The 16,013-nt window shown below is 32.5% G+C and overlaps 1 protein-coding gene across 1 annotated transcript in view; it reads left to right on the top strand.

Annotated features, from left to right (window-relative positions):
• Nucleotides 1-1,113, top strand: part of LOC147806929 (paramyosin-like) — a gene marked incomplete at its 5' end in the record, with an annotated part of 49,353 nt that extends 48,240 nt beyond the window's left edge. The window contains 1 exon segment of the mRNA XM_087167415.1: nt 298-1,113. Coding sequence (XP_087023541.1) covers nt 298-501 — 204 coding nt within the window.
• Nucleotides 1,114-16,013: the final 14,900 nt, after the last annotated feature.

Genomic DNA, 16,013 nt, shown 5'->3' with positions numbered 1-16,013 from the left:
CTATTTTCTGAAAATTTTGCATTAATTTGTGAAAAATTATATATTATATTAAAAAGTCAACAATGACATGGTAAAAATATAGATTTATCGCTTCTTAAGGGAGACAAAAATAAAATTTTAAGAAAATGTATTTTGTTTCCTAAAGTTAAATTTGTGAAACTACCGTTTTACCTAAAATAGAATTTGTGAAGGTACCGCTAAACGGTAGTAAATTCGGACCCTGGTTCAATAATGATGTACCCTTTGATGGATGAAGTTTGGCATCGTCGATTTTAATTCATTTTTATGCCTCAACAGGAAGGAATGACTGCCCAAAACCTGACCCGTGTCCGCCGCTTCCAGAGGGAACTAGAGGCAGCAGAAGACAGAGCCGATCAAGCCGAGAGCAACCTCTCCTTCATTCGATCTCGCCAACGGACCATCGTGACCGGACCGGCATCTGTCAGACAAGTCCTAGTGACCACTACCGAAGAATCCAGCAGCAGTTCCACCAACTACTAAATATGAACTCTTTTTTGTGTTGATGTCATTTCTTGTACCGTTTCTTCATAAAGTACCTCAGCTATAGATCCTCGTCTGCCGTTTACAATCAGGACCGGATTTAAATCTCAGTTACTTTAATTTAAAAAAATAAAAAAAAAAGTCAACGTTGTCATAGTATTATTACTATTTTGTTTGTTTTGTTATCAATTTAGAGTGATATTAGCAAAGTATTGTCTGACGGTCGATTTCATTTATTTATAAATAAACAATTTTTTTTTCTACATGCGTTGGATATTTAACTGCTTTTGAGAAGTGTATAAGATAAACTTTTATTTAATTTGCATGACACACGTGAGCTTGTTAACTTTGCAAATAATATTTATGCACTTGGGTGCTTAACAATTTTGCTTTTTTTTCTCTCTCTCTCTCTTCTCAATCATGCGCAAACTATTCCATATAAAAGAAATGAGGTCATGACCTTTTGTAACTGTATCCCAGCATTTTTCACTCTTGGCTAAAGAACAAAACCTGTAGTTATATCTGCTGTGCTTGATAATACTATGCAACCGCTTCTATTAATTGTCTTTCACTGGAATAAATTATGAGATGCAATAAAATGATTTCTGTAGATATTTGCTCATTCACTGTCTCTCTTAACTTTTTTCTCGCATAATATATGATGGAGATGTGCTATAATTAATTTGACTTTTATACGCTTTGAATACCTGGTCGGTAGGGCGCTGGGCCCTTGTCCGAGAGTTCGTGGGTTCGAACCCCGCCGGCCGAAGACTCCCTGTGTGGTAAAGTGCAGGGCTAAAGAGAATAGAAGGGCTGGTTCACTCCTTTGAAGAAACTCTCGCCGCGCCAATCCTCCGATTATCTCTAGTGACGTCACTTCAAGAACTGAGCGTTCGGCCATACTAGCTCTAACTAATATTGGAGCATTTCTTTTTGCGAGATATTCTAAGACATTTGTTATTTTCTATAATGACTTTCCTCAGTTTTTGCAGTGAATTTACAAGAATTTGAAACTATTATCGAAATGCCAGTTTGCGCGATTGCAACTTGCAAAAATTCTGATAGAAAAACAAAAGGAAAAAATATAATTTTCCGCGTGTTCCCTAAAGTAAATGATTTTGTTGTTGTAGTAAATTTACGTCGCACTAGAGCTGCACGATGGGCTATTGGCGACGGTCTGGGAAACACCCCTGAGGATGATCCGAAGACATGCCATCACAATTTTGATCCTCTGCAGAGGGGATGGCACCCCCGCTTCGGTAGCCCGACGACCTGTACGTGAAGTCCAGCACTTTACGGTAGAACAGTTTAACGAGGACCAATACCGCACACCCTCGGTCCCTACGCAAACTGATCCAAGTGGTCATCCACCCGCACACTGACCGTAGCCAGTGATGCTCGGTGATCTGCTGGGAACCGTGTCTTAATGATCAGTCCACAGCGGTACCTAAAGTAAATGAACAACTATGTAAAGAATGGATTCCGAAATGACACAGTTAATATAAAACAGCAATACGTTTATTCTGCCGTTAAGAACTTTTATAAAAATTCATTATCTAAATAGAAGCCACCTCGTTACTTCAAAAAGAAAGGCAGGTGAAAAAAATTAAAGAATGGATAAAGTCAAGGAAAATTAAAATGTAAATAAAAAGTATAAATAAAATATATAGTATATAGTTCAAATTCTCCTAATTTCATAACATATTTTTTAATGTAGTTATTCTAAATATTTATGATTTTTTTTTAAATATTATATTCTCTTAAATTTAAATATCTATAAATTATATCATCGTAAATTTAAATATCTATTAACAATTGTAAAATTTCTAATGTCATTATGAACCTTAATTATTATTTTGTTTCAGTAATTAGCGTTTAAGGTTGATGTTTCCTAATGATTAAGTATGAATAAATTGCTATCAACGGCATATTTTAAAATCAGGGATTCTAAATTTAACTCAACTTATTGTTATAAAAGAATATGCAGATAAAAAAGTGTCGATATATCCTTTCATTTTTCTTAATAATTAAACTTTTTAAATATAAAGTATTGATAGTGTCATTTTCGTCAACTAGTAAAACATTTTTATAAGTTTGAAATGGTATTTTTTTTAATATAATGACCAAGAAAGTTTTTTTGAACTATGCTTATGAACGGAAATAATGTGTTAATTACGTAGTTAATTACGAGGGTGTGCGGTATTTTTGCCCTCGTTGAACTGTTCTATCGCAAAGTGCTCGACTTCACGTGCAGGTCGTCGGGCTACCGAAGCGGGGGTGCCAACCCCTCCGCAGAGGATCAAAATTGTGATGGCATGTCTTCGGATCATCCTCCGGGATGTTTCCCAGACCGTCGCCAATAGCCCATTGTGCAGCTCTAGTGCGACATAAATGAACAACAACAACAATAATCGAATTTTAATTAAATTAAAATAACTATCTAATTTTTATTACTATCTAATTTTAATTTTTATTTAAAAGTGAATATAAAATATTTTATTCCTTTTTTTAACAATCAATGCAACTTTTGATTTAAATACTCATTCACTGTCACGACGCAATCGAAAACAAGAATCCATAACTCTTTATTATTTCTTACCACGAAAATGTTTCAGTCACATGGTTATACCAATTCTCAGTCTTTTTTGGTGATTCGTTTTCGCCAGATTATTCTCAAATTTATGTTGATTGGCTTTATTTTTGATCTTTTTCGATAAATCGTGATGATCGATAGTCGATAAATCAACCATGGATCTCTTCCCATGCTCCTAACTGTCCGTTGGGAGTTTAGACAGGGAGGCCTTTGTGCCTCACAGTCCCAACCGTTGAATATCTGCGTGAACAGAAAGTCTCGATGTTAGGAGAATGATTTCTCTTAATCCCTTTAAGGGACTTATTTTCTTTATTTTTATAGTTTTGAATGTGGCCATTTTTTATTTAATATTTATTTAATAGAACAATTTTTTCTAATAGATTTTATTTATTATTCTGGGATAAAGAACCCTTCATCACATCCAAATTATGATGCATTTAAATCTGTCAAAAATAAGCTTAATACTACAGTGATGCTACCTCATTTCACCACTAAATTGGATTGATAACCACAACCCCAAGGCCTTAAGGAGATTTTCTGGTCAAAAGGTCCAATTTAAGCGTCGTTTTTTTCTTAAGTTTTTTTTTCACTGAAATGAAAGAACAAATTATATAATGATTTTGTTTTGTCACCTTTCAGTCACATTTTAAATTTTTTTTTCTAGCCTGAAATAATACATAAAAATTAACACATAAAACGATGGTGGTGCGCACCAAGCCCTGAAAGATGGAAACTATCTGAATAATACTGTAACCATAATGTATAATACCTACAGGCCATGCTGTATAATCTGAAGCAGAAACTAATGATTATGTATGAGTGAAGCTTTGGTTATAACCAAAAAAGGAAAATCTGAAAAAAATGTCAGTTTTTTACAAATGAAAAAAAGAAAACAAAAATCGACTTTAAACGCACTTCAAAAAAAAATTTAAATGTTGGAAAGTGCTCCATTTTTGTTGGTTCCAACCGTAACCACATCTATTCTCTACAAATTTCCAAAGCGACATCAAAATCGATAGAGTTGTTTCTCTGTAATCCAAACAAAGAAAACGTAAAATATGGAAACAAAACAACAAAAACATGATTTTTGGGAAATCGCGTTTAAAGTTTTTATAATATTCCTCTTCGGTTTTTTTGGGACTTACCTCCGATGCTTGAATCATATCATCTTTCGAATTAAATCAATTACATTTCGTTGGGATATATTGCTTCCTTCACGGGGCCGCAAATGAGGCTTTTTGTTTCAGGTAGACGCGATTTGCTTTATGCCTCTTGCAAAACTGAAACGTCGTGTTTCCAATTCGACATACATTTTCCTGGTTATATCCCATGAAACCACCGTTGAATATCACCGTAACCAAATTTTGAACAATTTTGAACATATTTTGAACATATCTTTACCGTAAAAGATGCGTTTTGGAGAAGCCCTGAACGACGCGGAACGGAAAAAAAAACGATCCGATGATCGCGTTTTCCCAACTATATCGAATAGTTTCCCCATATCAAAAAGATTTCCCCCACCTATACCAAATAGTATAAGGATTCAAAATATACAGGGTGTTTATGAAGTCCCGGACGCATTTTGATGCTTAATAACTCATAAAATAAAAAAGATAGATTAAAATTAATAACTTAAATGGTTAGATAGACTCAAAAAGTTTCATGACCCATGTCAATGAACTTCCAAGTGTGCCCCCTTCGTCGCACGAAGAATATCAAACCGATAGTCAATTTCATGCCAGGTAGCGGCAAACATGTCGGCATCCACAGAGGCTATTGCGGTTGTAATTCTGGCTTTTAGGTCATCAATGTTCGACACGATCCAGTTTCTAGAAAATTCTTTTTCCACCGCAAGATACTGCTTTTGGATGGAGGATCTTTTTGGTAAATTCTTCTGCAATTTCTCTGTGCTTGCACTATCGATTTCGTTTCAATGAACCACCATAAAATCTGTGCTTTCTCTTGTGGTGTATGCATTCTCCTTAATATCTGCTCGAATAAAACATCACATGGAAAAGTACTACATAGAAAAAACACATCAAAAGTAAACATAACATTGCAATAGTTGCCAAAAACAAAAGAGAGAAAAATGCAATTAATAAGCAGACGATATTTAGAAAAGTACAGATATTTAGACTGGAAAATCAAATTATCTGAAATTAACCACACGCGCAGACGATATTTACAAAAGTAAAGATATTCAAACCTGAAAAGGAAAATATATGAGTTATTCCATCAATAAACTCATAAGTTTGCTTATATCTTCATTATTTTATGAGTTATTAAACATCAAAATGGGTCTGGGAATTTATAAACATCCTGTATAATGAAGAAAATTCCTTTTTTTGAAATTTCTTAAGGAAATTTATGGCGCTGCAATAATTTAATTTGAAAAAAAAAATTACATTTTCACATGATCTGATTTTATAGTTAACGACATACTGCATTAATTAACAATTGGTCACGGATATATCGTTAATGATCATGCCAAATCAGTAGCTTGCCCCCTCCCCCCCTTCAGTTCAGATTAGGTGTTAACAACCTGTCTCCACTCGATTCGTGGTGTCTCAGGGGATAGAGCCTTCACCGTCTATTGAGCTGTACCCGGTTCGAATCCCAGCTATGGCTGGTCGATACGAATTTCGCATCCAGCTTACACCGACAAAAAATTGGGTCGGCTGTTCAGCGACGGTAATAATTACCTGTCTCCGCCATGGAGCTAGGAGTAGATGGAGGAGACACTAGCAGAAATTCGTGAAGCCGAAAGCTCGGCAATGTTAACCGCGAAATTAACCGGCGGCCATCTTACTTACTTCAAAACATTGGCAGTTGTAGCTCGTTTATGCTTGAATTGTCGTATGTTCGGACAGTTATTATCATTTTTATTTTATTCATTATTCGAGTAGTCTTACTTTGTCTTATTATTTTTTCTTGGACTTCTTATTATTTTAATTATGACTTCTTGCATCTTAAGGTTTTATGCTACTTTATAAAAATTTCAGCTGTAGTTTTATTTATTTCTTTCGAAGTTATTCATCTGAAAATTGATATTTTTTAAAACCAGAAAGTATCCCATTGCATTCCAAATATGAAATAGATAAGAAAAATTTAAATTTATTAAAAATCTAATATTATATACAAGTGATTACATGTAATATTAGATAATAATAAAGTACTCCATGATTACATATACATTTATTCTAAGCTTTATAGTGATGTAGTTTTTGCTTAATGTTAAGGTATTGATAGTTTCTGTTCTATACCTTCATTTAATGTATTTCCCCTAAAAAAATAATAATAATTTTTATTAAAGCGTAGGGTTTTCTAATCCCTAAACAAAGTCCTTTTTTAAATCAAAGTGATTTATTTTAAATTTAGCAATAATCAATTTCCTATTTATAGAGAATATATATATATATATATACATAAGTATTTGTGAAGTTAAACCTTTTTAAAGAAATTGTTTATTGCTCTCAGGGCTAAGATATTTTGAGTTAGTCACTAGAATACTGTGATAATATTTTCTCAATCTCTAATTTTTATTTGTTTTTAAGAAATATTTTGACAAAAATTTTTTAAACTAATTTACTTAGTAAGCTATTAAAAATGTCATATTTTAAGTATTCATAAAATTTTCATAGTATAAATTTTTTAGGTATATTAATATGGATTTGTATAGACTAATTTTTAGCAAGAGAAATGAACATAAATTATGTATTGCACGTTCTGAAATTCTTTTTTTAACAAGAAACATCTTTCAATATTGTGGTATTCAATTTTATTTTCTATATTGAGCTATGAGTTAACTCTATGGATGTGACATATTCATAACAGCTCAGAGCTTGTTCTTTAAATTCTAATTTTTCTTAATGTAATAAGTTTATCTACCTTTACTAGTATAATAATTAGTAAGTTTGAACTTATAAAACTCTCAGGGTGGTTAAAATTTTAAAATTCTTAATAAATTTAATTATATTTTTTAAGTTGTATTGATAAATACATAGCGATTGTAAAATGAAATAGATCTACTTTTGTTTTAAAAATTCTCCAAGTTAAAGTATTTTTTTTTCTAAATGTTTTTGTTGTATACCTTCATTGAAAACATTAAATGTGTTTTTCTCTACATTTAAGAATCTTTTTCTGGATTTATAAAGTTCAATGCACCCCTCTAAGGAAATTGTTAGTTGCTTTTTGTTGTATACATTAAATGTACATAGCTTCATTGAAAGCATTGAACATGTTTCTCTCTCAATGTATATATATATATATTATTATTGTTTTTTAAGGCATAGAATTTTCTAATCCCTAAGCTAATTTTTTTTCTTTCAAATTTAATAATTTTGAAAACAGCTATATTCAATTTATAAACAAAATATTTGTATATATTTAAGGATCTGTTTCTAGATTTTTCAATGTGCCTTTGCTCTGGTTTAAGAATTTTTTTTTTTTAAATAATCACTAGAATACTGTGATAATATTTTATTAATCTGTAACATATTTTTCCTTTTTTTTTAATAAACATTTTGACATATTTTTCTTTAAATTGATTTACTTTGTATGCAATTAAAAATGTCCTATTTAAGTAGTCATAAAACTATCAAAGTATAAATCTTCATATGTATGGATTTATTTTTAGCAAGAGAAATTTGTATAAATTTATGTATTTCACTTTCTGAAACCATTCTTTAACAATAAACATCTTTCAATATTGTGGTATTGTGGTGTTTTCTACTTACAACTGTAAGCCTCGTGCTATACTTTGTGGTGCATGAGGAGTTTTAAGTCGTTTAAATAAAATAAATAAAATATTGTGGTATTCAATTTATTTCTATATTCAGCTTGGAGTTAGCTCCATGGATGCAACACATTCATAACTACCTAATATTTTTTCCCCTGTCTTTTCTTAAAATAATTAGTTACCTGACTTTATGGATCTATGAATTAAAACTATCAGAGTAATATAAATTTTAAATTTCTAGATAATAAACTTTTTTATCTTCTTGAAATTGTTTTGAAAAGTGCATAGTGATTGTTAAATGAACTTGACCTAATATTAACTTCACCAAGAATTCCATTTGTTTCAAAAATTCTGTCAAGTTGAAATGTTTTTTCTAAAAGTTAGAAATACGAAAATTCTAACGGCTAAATAAAAAATGGAGAAAGCTTGGATGGATGGATCTCTTATTTAACTTAAAAGACTAAACTCGACACTTTAAATCAAATTATGAACCCTTCAAAACCGCCCTCCAAGCTTCGTTTAAAAGCATGGATTAACTAGAAATAGAAAGATGTCTGAGCGCACAACGACGCAGCAAGTAAGATGGCGGAAAACTCTCGCGGTTGCTTCACCTTGAAAGGAGTGGGCTAATGGGAGTGTCTTCTCCACTTACTCCTAGCTCCATGGTCTCCGCACCGCGCTCTTCCCACTGTACGTAGACTTCTGTGAATCTGAAATTGACATTTCAATGAAGTGGAGTGGAAAATATGTAATCCTCTCTGTAACCCCGAAATAAGATAACGCTATAACGAGGGAGAAAATTTTCATGGCCAATTCTGCTTCGAAATCTTTATTTTCCTCTACTGTTGCTGCTATTATTGCTAGACCTTAATTTTAGACCCACAATATCAACTCTCATTTTATGGTTATTTGACAAGCATTGAAATAATAAAAGTTATGTTTTGCATGGAGTTACCTTTGGATAAGCGAATTTTATAATTGTGTGCAAAAAATTTTCAATTCACTTAAAAAGTTCTCGACTTATGGTGAAGTAAGCAAAAAGCGAAATGAACATTAAGGGGCCCGAATTTTTGACCACTCTCCTGATCAGACTACTGGGACCTTATTTCCCAGATGGCGACTACCCGCTATATTTTGGGGGTCAGAAATTCACATCTGTCGATAAAAGTTATGTTTATTCAGAGAAAGTACGTTTTTGTGTCTGATTTCGTAACTTAAAATGTCGTTTGCACATATTTGAGGTCACCCCCTTGAACTATTTAGATTGACTTATAGAACGTGACGATTCGAACATTAGATCAAGAGTTATTTAGGGTGGCCCGTTTATTTATTATTTTTTTCTTTCTGCGCACTGTACATCACAGATGTGTGCATGTCTTCAGAACACTAAAAGATAAAATGGTTCGTACGCTATCAATTTAATACCACAAGGCTATCAATTTAGAAAATTTTATTTTATTTTATAACCATCGTTGAACAGCCGACCCAATTTCATGGGTTTACGACTACTTACGTTCAACTCCGTAGCCTTGTAATTTTGAACCAATCCAGAAGACAAGGAAACTCCTGGATCAGTACCCCCAGAGGTATTGATTTGTTGTGGGAACATGGAGGACTTTGAGACTCGACAGATTTAACGTGCATCAGTCACCATTTACTACACGGGGAGTCTTCGGCCGGCGAGGATCGAACCCACTATCTCTTGGATATGGGCCCAGCGCCCTACCGATCGTTGACTTTTAATGTAATATCGAAAAAGATTAATTTAAAAAAAGATACGGAGTGATTTAAGCAAAATGAACATCGCATTACAAATTTTAGTTTATTTTGTAAAATAAAAAAATAGTGGGTGGAGTCCCTCCGCGCGGAAGAAGTTAAATTTCGTAATGTGGAAATGAAAATAGGAAGAGGTAGAAATTGATTTTTAGTGAAATCATATTGTTTCTTTAAGACAAACCTTATTAACAATGCTTACAATTCACAATGGATCGAATCTTTTAATTATCATTTTCGAGTGGAGAAATATCCAAATCTATAACATTTACAATGGGATAATGATAACTAAAGTAAGATACGAAATGTTCTATTTTCTCAATATTTCTTGAAAAAACTGCATCAATGGTAGTTCCCCCTGTTGGATCCTTCCCACCATTTATCATTTCAAATCCAAATTTGTCTTTAAGGAAGGTTAATAATGTTTCACGTAACGAGAAATTCACATTAAAATCTCCTGCAAGGATCACAGGCCGCTCGTTGCCATGGTAGCGTTAAACGTTTAAAGCAACCTTGTCGGAAGTCGCATTAGAAGTTTCACTTCAATAAAAAGTTTGAAAAATGGAAAATAATGTCCATTTTTTATACATAAATTTTGAGTTATGTCCGTTTTCTTAAAGATGAATTCTGGGATGCGTCCAGTATAATGTGCTTACCGTTGAAATAAAGAAAAATACGCAAGAAGAAACCCTTATGAAAATTTAAGGTATATATAAGGTTGATTTGAGGTATTTTTGAGGTATTAAGGTTGTTTTGAGGTATATTTGAGGTATATTTAAGGTTGCAGAGAAAACAGCAATAAAAATTATACCTTGTAAAGGTTGTAATTAAGGTGTACGAGGTTGATTTATATATACTTCAGCTTGTTTTGAGGTTGTTTAAAATTCATTTCAAATCAACCAGACTGATAAGGAGATTTTTAAGGTATACCAGGTTTATTTTTTTGCACTTGTAACAAAAGAGGTATTTATTGAGGTATATGAAGTCATTTTATTTATACCTAAGCTTATTTTGAGGTTGTTTTAAATTCACTTCAAATCATCCAGACTGATAAGATGATTTTTAAGGTATACGAGGTTGTTTCTCTGACACTTGTAACAAAAGAGGTATTTATGAGGTATAAAAAAATCAACCTTATTTCAACTAACGAGAGTGAGGTAATTACGAGGTATAAAAAATATACCTTTTTTCTACTAACGATATTGAGGTATTTATGAGGTATAAAAAAATATACCTTATTTCAACTAAAGAGAGTGAGGTATTTATTGAGGTGTTGAAGTCATTTTATTTATACCTAAGCTTGTTTTAAGGTTGCTTAAAGTACACTTCATATTAACTAACTCACTTCCCAGAGTTCCATGCGAGCCGGCAAATGGCGTGTGTGTTGACAATCGAAAGTCTATTCGAAATTCGGTAAGTGTGCTTGACATTTATTAATTTAGTTTTATCACTTTTAATCAAATATGCTTCAATTTTGAAACTTAAATTTTATTATTTTTGTTTTAACGACGCGTCCTGATCTTAAATGATTTAAGTTGGAGGATATTCTTAGAGGCTATCGTTGTAGGCTTAGCAATAAGAGAGAATAACCGAAATACACTGGTTATCATAAATTAAGGAAAAATCACAAAAATAGCGATAACTCTTTCAAAAGTAAGCCAAACCGTGCAAAATTTGCATATGTTGTCCACTAAGAGTAGCTGAGTAAAATTGCAATATGCAAATTAGTGGCGCTGCACTCGGCTTACGTCATCTGCCTGGAGCATAAAAGTCCAAGTTTGAGAGAAAGCACACAAATTTTACTGTGATTGCGACATTGAAAATCTGAGATAGCCAATTCGTAATAATGACCTCTAGGCATCATTTGCCTGAAGAACTACGATGGAGAGCCATCGGGAGACTAGAGGCAGGGCAGAGTCAATCAGAAGTGGCCAGATGGCTAAATGTGAGTCCATCTGTGGTTCATAGACTTTGGAGGCAATTTCAAAACACAGATTCGGCATCTAGGAGGTTCAGTCAAGGACGGCCAACTGTTACGACCAGTGCCGATGACCGATATTTGACATTAAGTGCACGCAGGAATAGAACCGCTACTCCGACACATCTTAGATCCTCTCTTGCTGCAGCCACCGGAAGGTTGGTGTCAACGTCAACTGTGCGCAGAAGGCTCCACGAAGGTGGTCTGTATGCGAGACGACCAGCCATTTGCGTGCCGCTCACATCACGCCATAGGAGAGACCGTTTGCAGTGGGCCCGACAACATGTCCACTGGACGTCAGATCAATGGAGGCCTGTTCTCTTTACGGATGAGTCCAGGTTTAGTCTAGAAAGTGACAGTAGACGTTATTTGATATGGAGAGAACCTGGGACCCGTTATCATCCATCAAACATCCGTGAAAGAGATGCATACGGAAGAGGCAGTGTCTGTGTTTGGGGAGGCATATCCTTAGGAGGGCGCACATACCTCCATGTCTTTCCAAGGGGAACCGTGAATGCTCAGGGTTATCGAGACAACATCCTTGATGCTTATGTGCGCCCATATGCCGGGGCAATTGGTGATTGCTTCCTGTTACAGGACGATAATGCAAGACCACACAGAGCTCGCATTGTTGATGATTATCTTCAACAGGAAACAATTACTCGCATGGAGTGGCCAGCTCGATCCCCGGACTTGAATCCTATCGAGCACGTTTGGGATGCTCTAGGGAGGCATGTATCTGCCATCAATCCGCCCCCTCAGACCCTTGCCACGCTTGCAACTGCTTTACAAGAGCAATGGCTCTCACTTCCTATTGAACTGATAGACCGCATAATTGAAAGCTTCACACATCGCTGTCTGTGCTGTATTGCTTCTAGAGGCAATCATATTCCATATTAAAGGTACTTTTTCTATTGCAAACCGATACGTCCAATTTGTTTATTTTATACATGTGCTAATTTCTATACTACTATTAATGTCTGATAATTTCTTTTTATGTTGTTTAATACCTTACTATGTGTTGTATATTGTGGGTAAGTTTCATAAAATTCCATGTGTAATTTCTTGAGTTATCGCGATTTTTGTGAATTTTCCTTAATTTATGATAACCAGTGTATTTCTCGTCACTGTTTTGGGTAACATTACTGGTGAATCGTTACAGCAGGTTATGCACAGTATATTTTATTATTTGTAGTTCAGTCAAATGGAACTATTCTTTTTATTTTGCTTAAATGTATATGTTTTAATGTAGCAGTATGCACGCTGATTAATTGAGAAAAATGTTCACAATTTCTCTTATAAATAAATCATTGAAAATTGAAAGATTTTTAAAATAGCAATTTTGCTTTGAAATTCTACTATAGCTGTATGCTTATCGTTTGGATATCTGTTGCAAAGTTTATATTATTGTTTTTATATATATATATATATATATATATATATATATATATATATATATATATATATATATATATATATATATATATATATATATATATATATATATATATATATATATATATATATATATATAATATATATATATATATATATATATATATATATATATATATATATATATATATATATATATATATATATATATATATATATATATATATATATATATATATATATATATATATATTTACAGAGCTTATCCACAGTTCCCTGATATTACTGAGATGGCCTAGGCTGTAAATAGCACATGCGCGGCGGCGCAGAAGAAGAGACAAGCAAGCTACTGCTCAGCCTTCCCCTAGGATATAGTACTGAATTTATACCTAAAAGAAAAAGTAATCTCTCCTAATAAACTACAGAATTTATGTAATTGTTGATAACAATAGTTTGCTAGATATTTGATAATTGAAAACTAGTAACTGTACTAGCTCACTTCTTAATGTTTGATCACAAAACTGCTATTTTCACTACATGTTATTTTCTCGCATTTTACCCACGTTAATTATTTACTAAGCAGATTGTTATTACTTATTAGAATATTGGGCAGAATGAAATAAAATCCGATTTCAAGTTTATATGACAATTTGTTTCAAGGTTATGAGCTTTTTCATGCAGCTGCGTTCACTACTTCAAAAATGTGCGAATTTCGGAAATCTTAAATATTTTAGAAATAAGTCAGTATAGTATGCAATTTTAATCCTGAATTGAATAAAATCAATTGCAAATAAAGACATTTATTGTTAAAAGTAATATGCATTATTTTGAGTTTCATCCTATGGGATGTGTATTTATATTTAAACAAGTGTTTGTAACAACTAACTATTAGTTTTATTCTGCTCTGTATTATAAGTTATATAGGAGATATTATACTCAACTTATTTTAAAAGTATTATTTCAAATCATTCTCTCTTAGACATTTTCCTCACATAAAATTACTCTCAACTTTAAAATAAATGCTCCTTATCCGCTTGTAATTTGTTCTATTCGATTGAGTGTAAAAAAAGAAAAAAAATTGGTACATAACTTTAAAATTTTAATTTATTAAACGATTGTATATTCTTGATTACATTGATTAAAAATTATTAAAATAACTATTTTTTAAAAAACTCTGATGTGATTGACAATAACATAAGTCCTTTTCAGAATCAGCGTCAAAAATTTAAAAAAAAGCTGCTAGTTTCATGAAGTCTGACAAAAAGTTTAAAAATATAGACTAGGTTTATTGAGTTTAAAGATTTTTTAAAAAGAAAGGGAAGGAAATCTAATTATTAAACTTGCAAGTACCATAATGCTACAGATGTATAGAAAAATAAAAAGTGTTAAAATTGCATAATGAGATTGGAATTATACAGGGTGTTTATAAAGTCCCGGACCCATTTTGATGTTTAATAACTCATAAAATAATAAAGATAGATTAAAATTAATAACATTAATGGTTAGATAGACTCAAAAAGTTTCATGACCCTTGTCAATGAACTTTCACGTGTGCCCCCTTCGTCGCACGGAGAATATCAAGTCGATAGTCAATTTCACGAGAGGTAGCTTTCTTTTTTACAGAAAAGACAATCTCATCAGTCGTATACTTAGACATGTTGGAAAACTTCGTATTTCCACAACTAGAAGAGCTTCAGCCACATGTCTTTTTGCAACAAGATGGTGCACCACCTCATTGGGGTATCATCGTTCGTAGTTCTTTGAATGACCATTTTACAGGAAGATGGATTGGGCGAGGAGGTCCAATTCCTTGGCCACCCAGATCACCTGATATAACGCCGCTGGACTTTTTTCTTTGGGGATTTATAAAGGACAATGTTTACAGGAGGATCGTGTCGAACATTGATGGCCTAAAAGCCAGAATTACAACCGCAATTGCCTCTGTGGATGCCGACATGCTTGCCGCTACCTGGCGTGAAATTGACTATCGACTTGATATTCTCCGTGCGACGAAGGGGGCACACGTGGAAGTTCATTGACAAGGTTCATGAAAGTTTTTGAGTCTATCTAACCATTTATGTTATTAATTTTAATCTATCTTTATTATTTTATGAGTTATTAAACATCAAAATGGGTCCGAGACTTTATAAACACCCTGTATATTTGAATTTCTGTAAATGTTGTTAATGGTAATACTGTCTTCAGTGTATTTTATTTTGTGGCTGTGATACATGTCATGCTTCTTAGCTACGAGGATTGAATAGAAACGGCAGAAGATATTTATCTGAAAAGGAAAATTAATTTCATCCAGTTAATTTAAATGATAAAAAAAATACTTTCCAATATTTTAAGATCTACCACTATTATTGTAAATATGACTTTCTTACTAATTTATATTTTTTTTCCCTCTTAGGTTCCAATAATTACAAGTTTCAACATGTAGACGGAAACAGTATTTAAAATAATTTTGTTGGTTTGTAAAAAAAGTGAAATTTTAGTTTTAAATAAAAGTACTTTGAATTTCAGCTGACTAATTATTTAAATTTGTAGTTTTATAGCTTTAAAAATTCAAGCACCTTAGACAACTATCTTCTAAAAATACGAGTATGAGCTCCCATAAATAATTTTTACTAACTGTAGAATTTGGATAAGTGTTATTTTAAGATGATTTAAATCAATCTATTAAAATTATAGAAGAATTATGCATTTGAAACTTTCTTTTATAGCTTAACAAAAGAAGAAATTACTGCCGAAGGCTTAATATTAAAAATTTCAGGTTGATAAATGATCTCTACTAGTGAAAAAAATGTAATGTACATTATTCTTCATATAATATATATAATATCCTTATATATATATATTATATTTTTTATATAGTGAGTCTAAAAATTAATAAACTAGGTGGTCCGTATAACACCTCACCTTCGTAAGAGCTAAAAAAACATGTTTGGTTGATAAATTAATACTTCTAAAAATACAAAAATATATACTTGAGGTTACGAAATAATAACTTAAGGTAGAACATGGAACACATG

The sequence above is a fragment of the Parasteatoda tepidariorum genome, chromosome 7 (genome assembly GCF_982258835.1).
Source record: "Parasteatoda tepidariorum strain Cologne lab strain chromosome 7, Ptep-v5.0, whole genome shotgun sequence".
In the NCBI taxonomy this organism is placed as follows: domain Eukaryota; kingdom Metazoa; phylum Arthropoda; class Arachnida; order Araneae; family Theridiidae; genus Parasteatoda; species Parasteatoda tepidariorum.
This window is presented reverse-complemented; position numbering and strand designations above follow the sequence as displayed.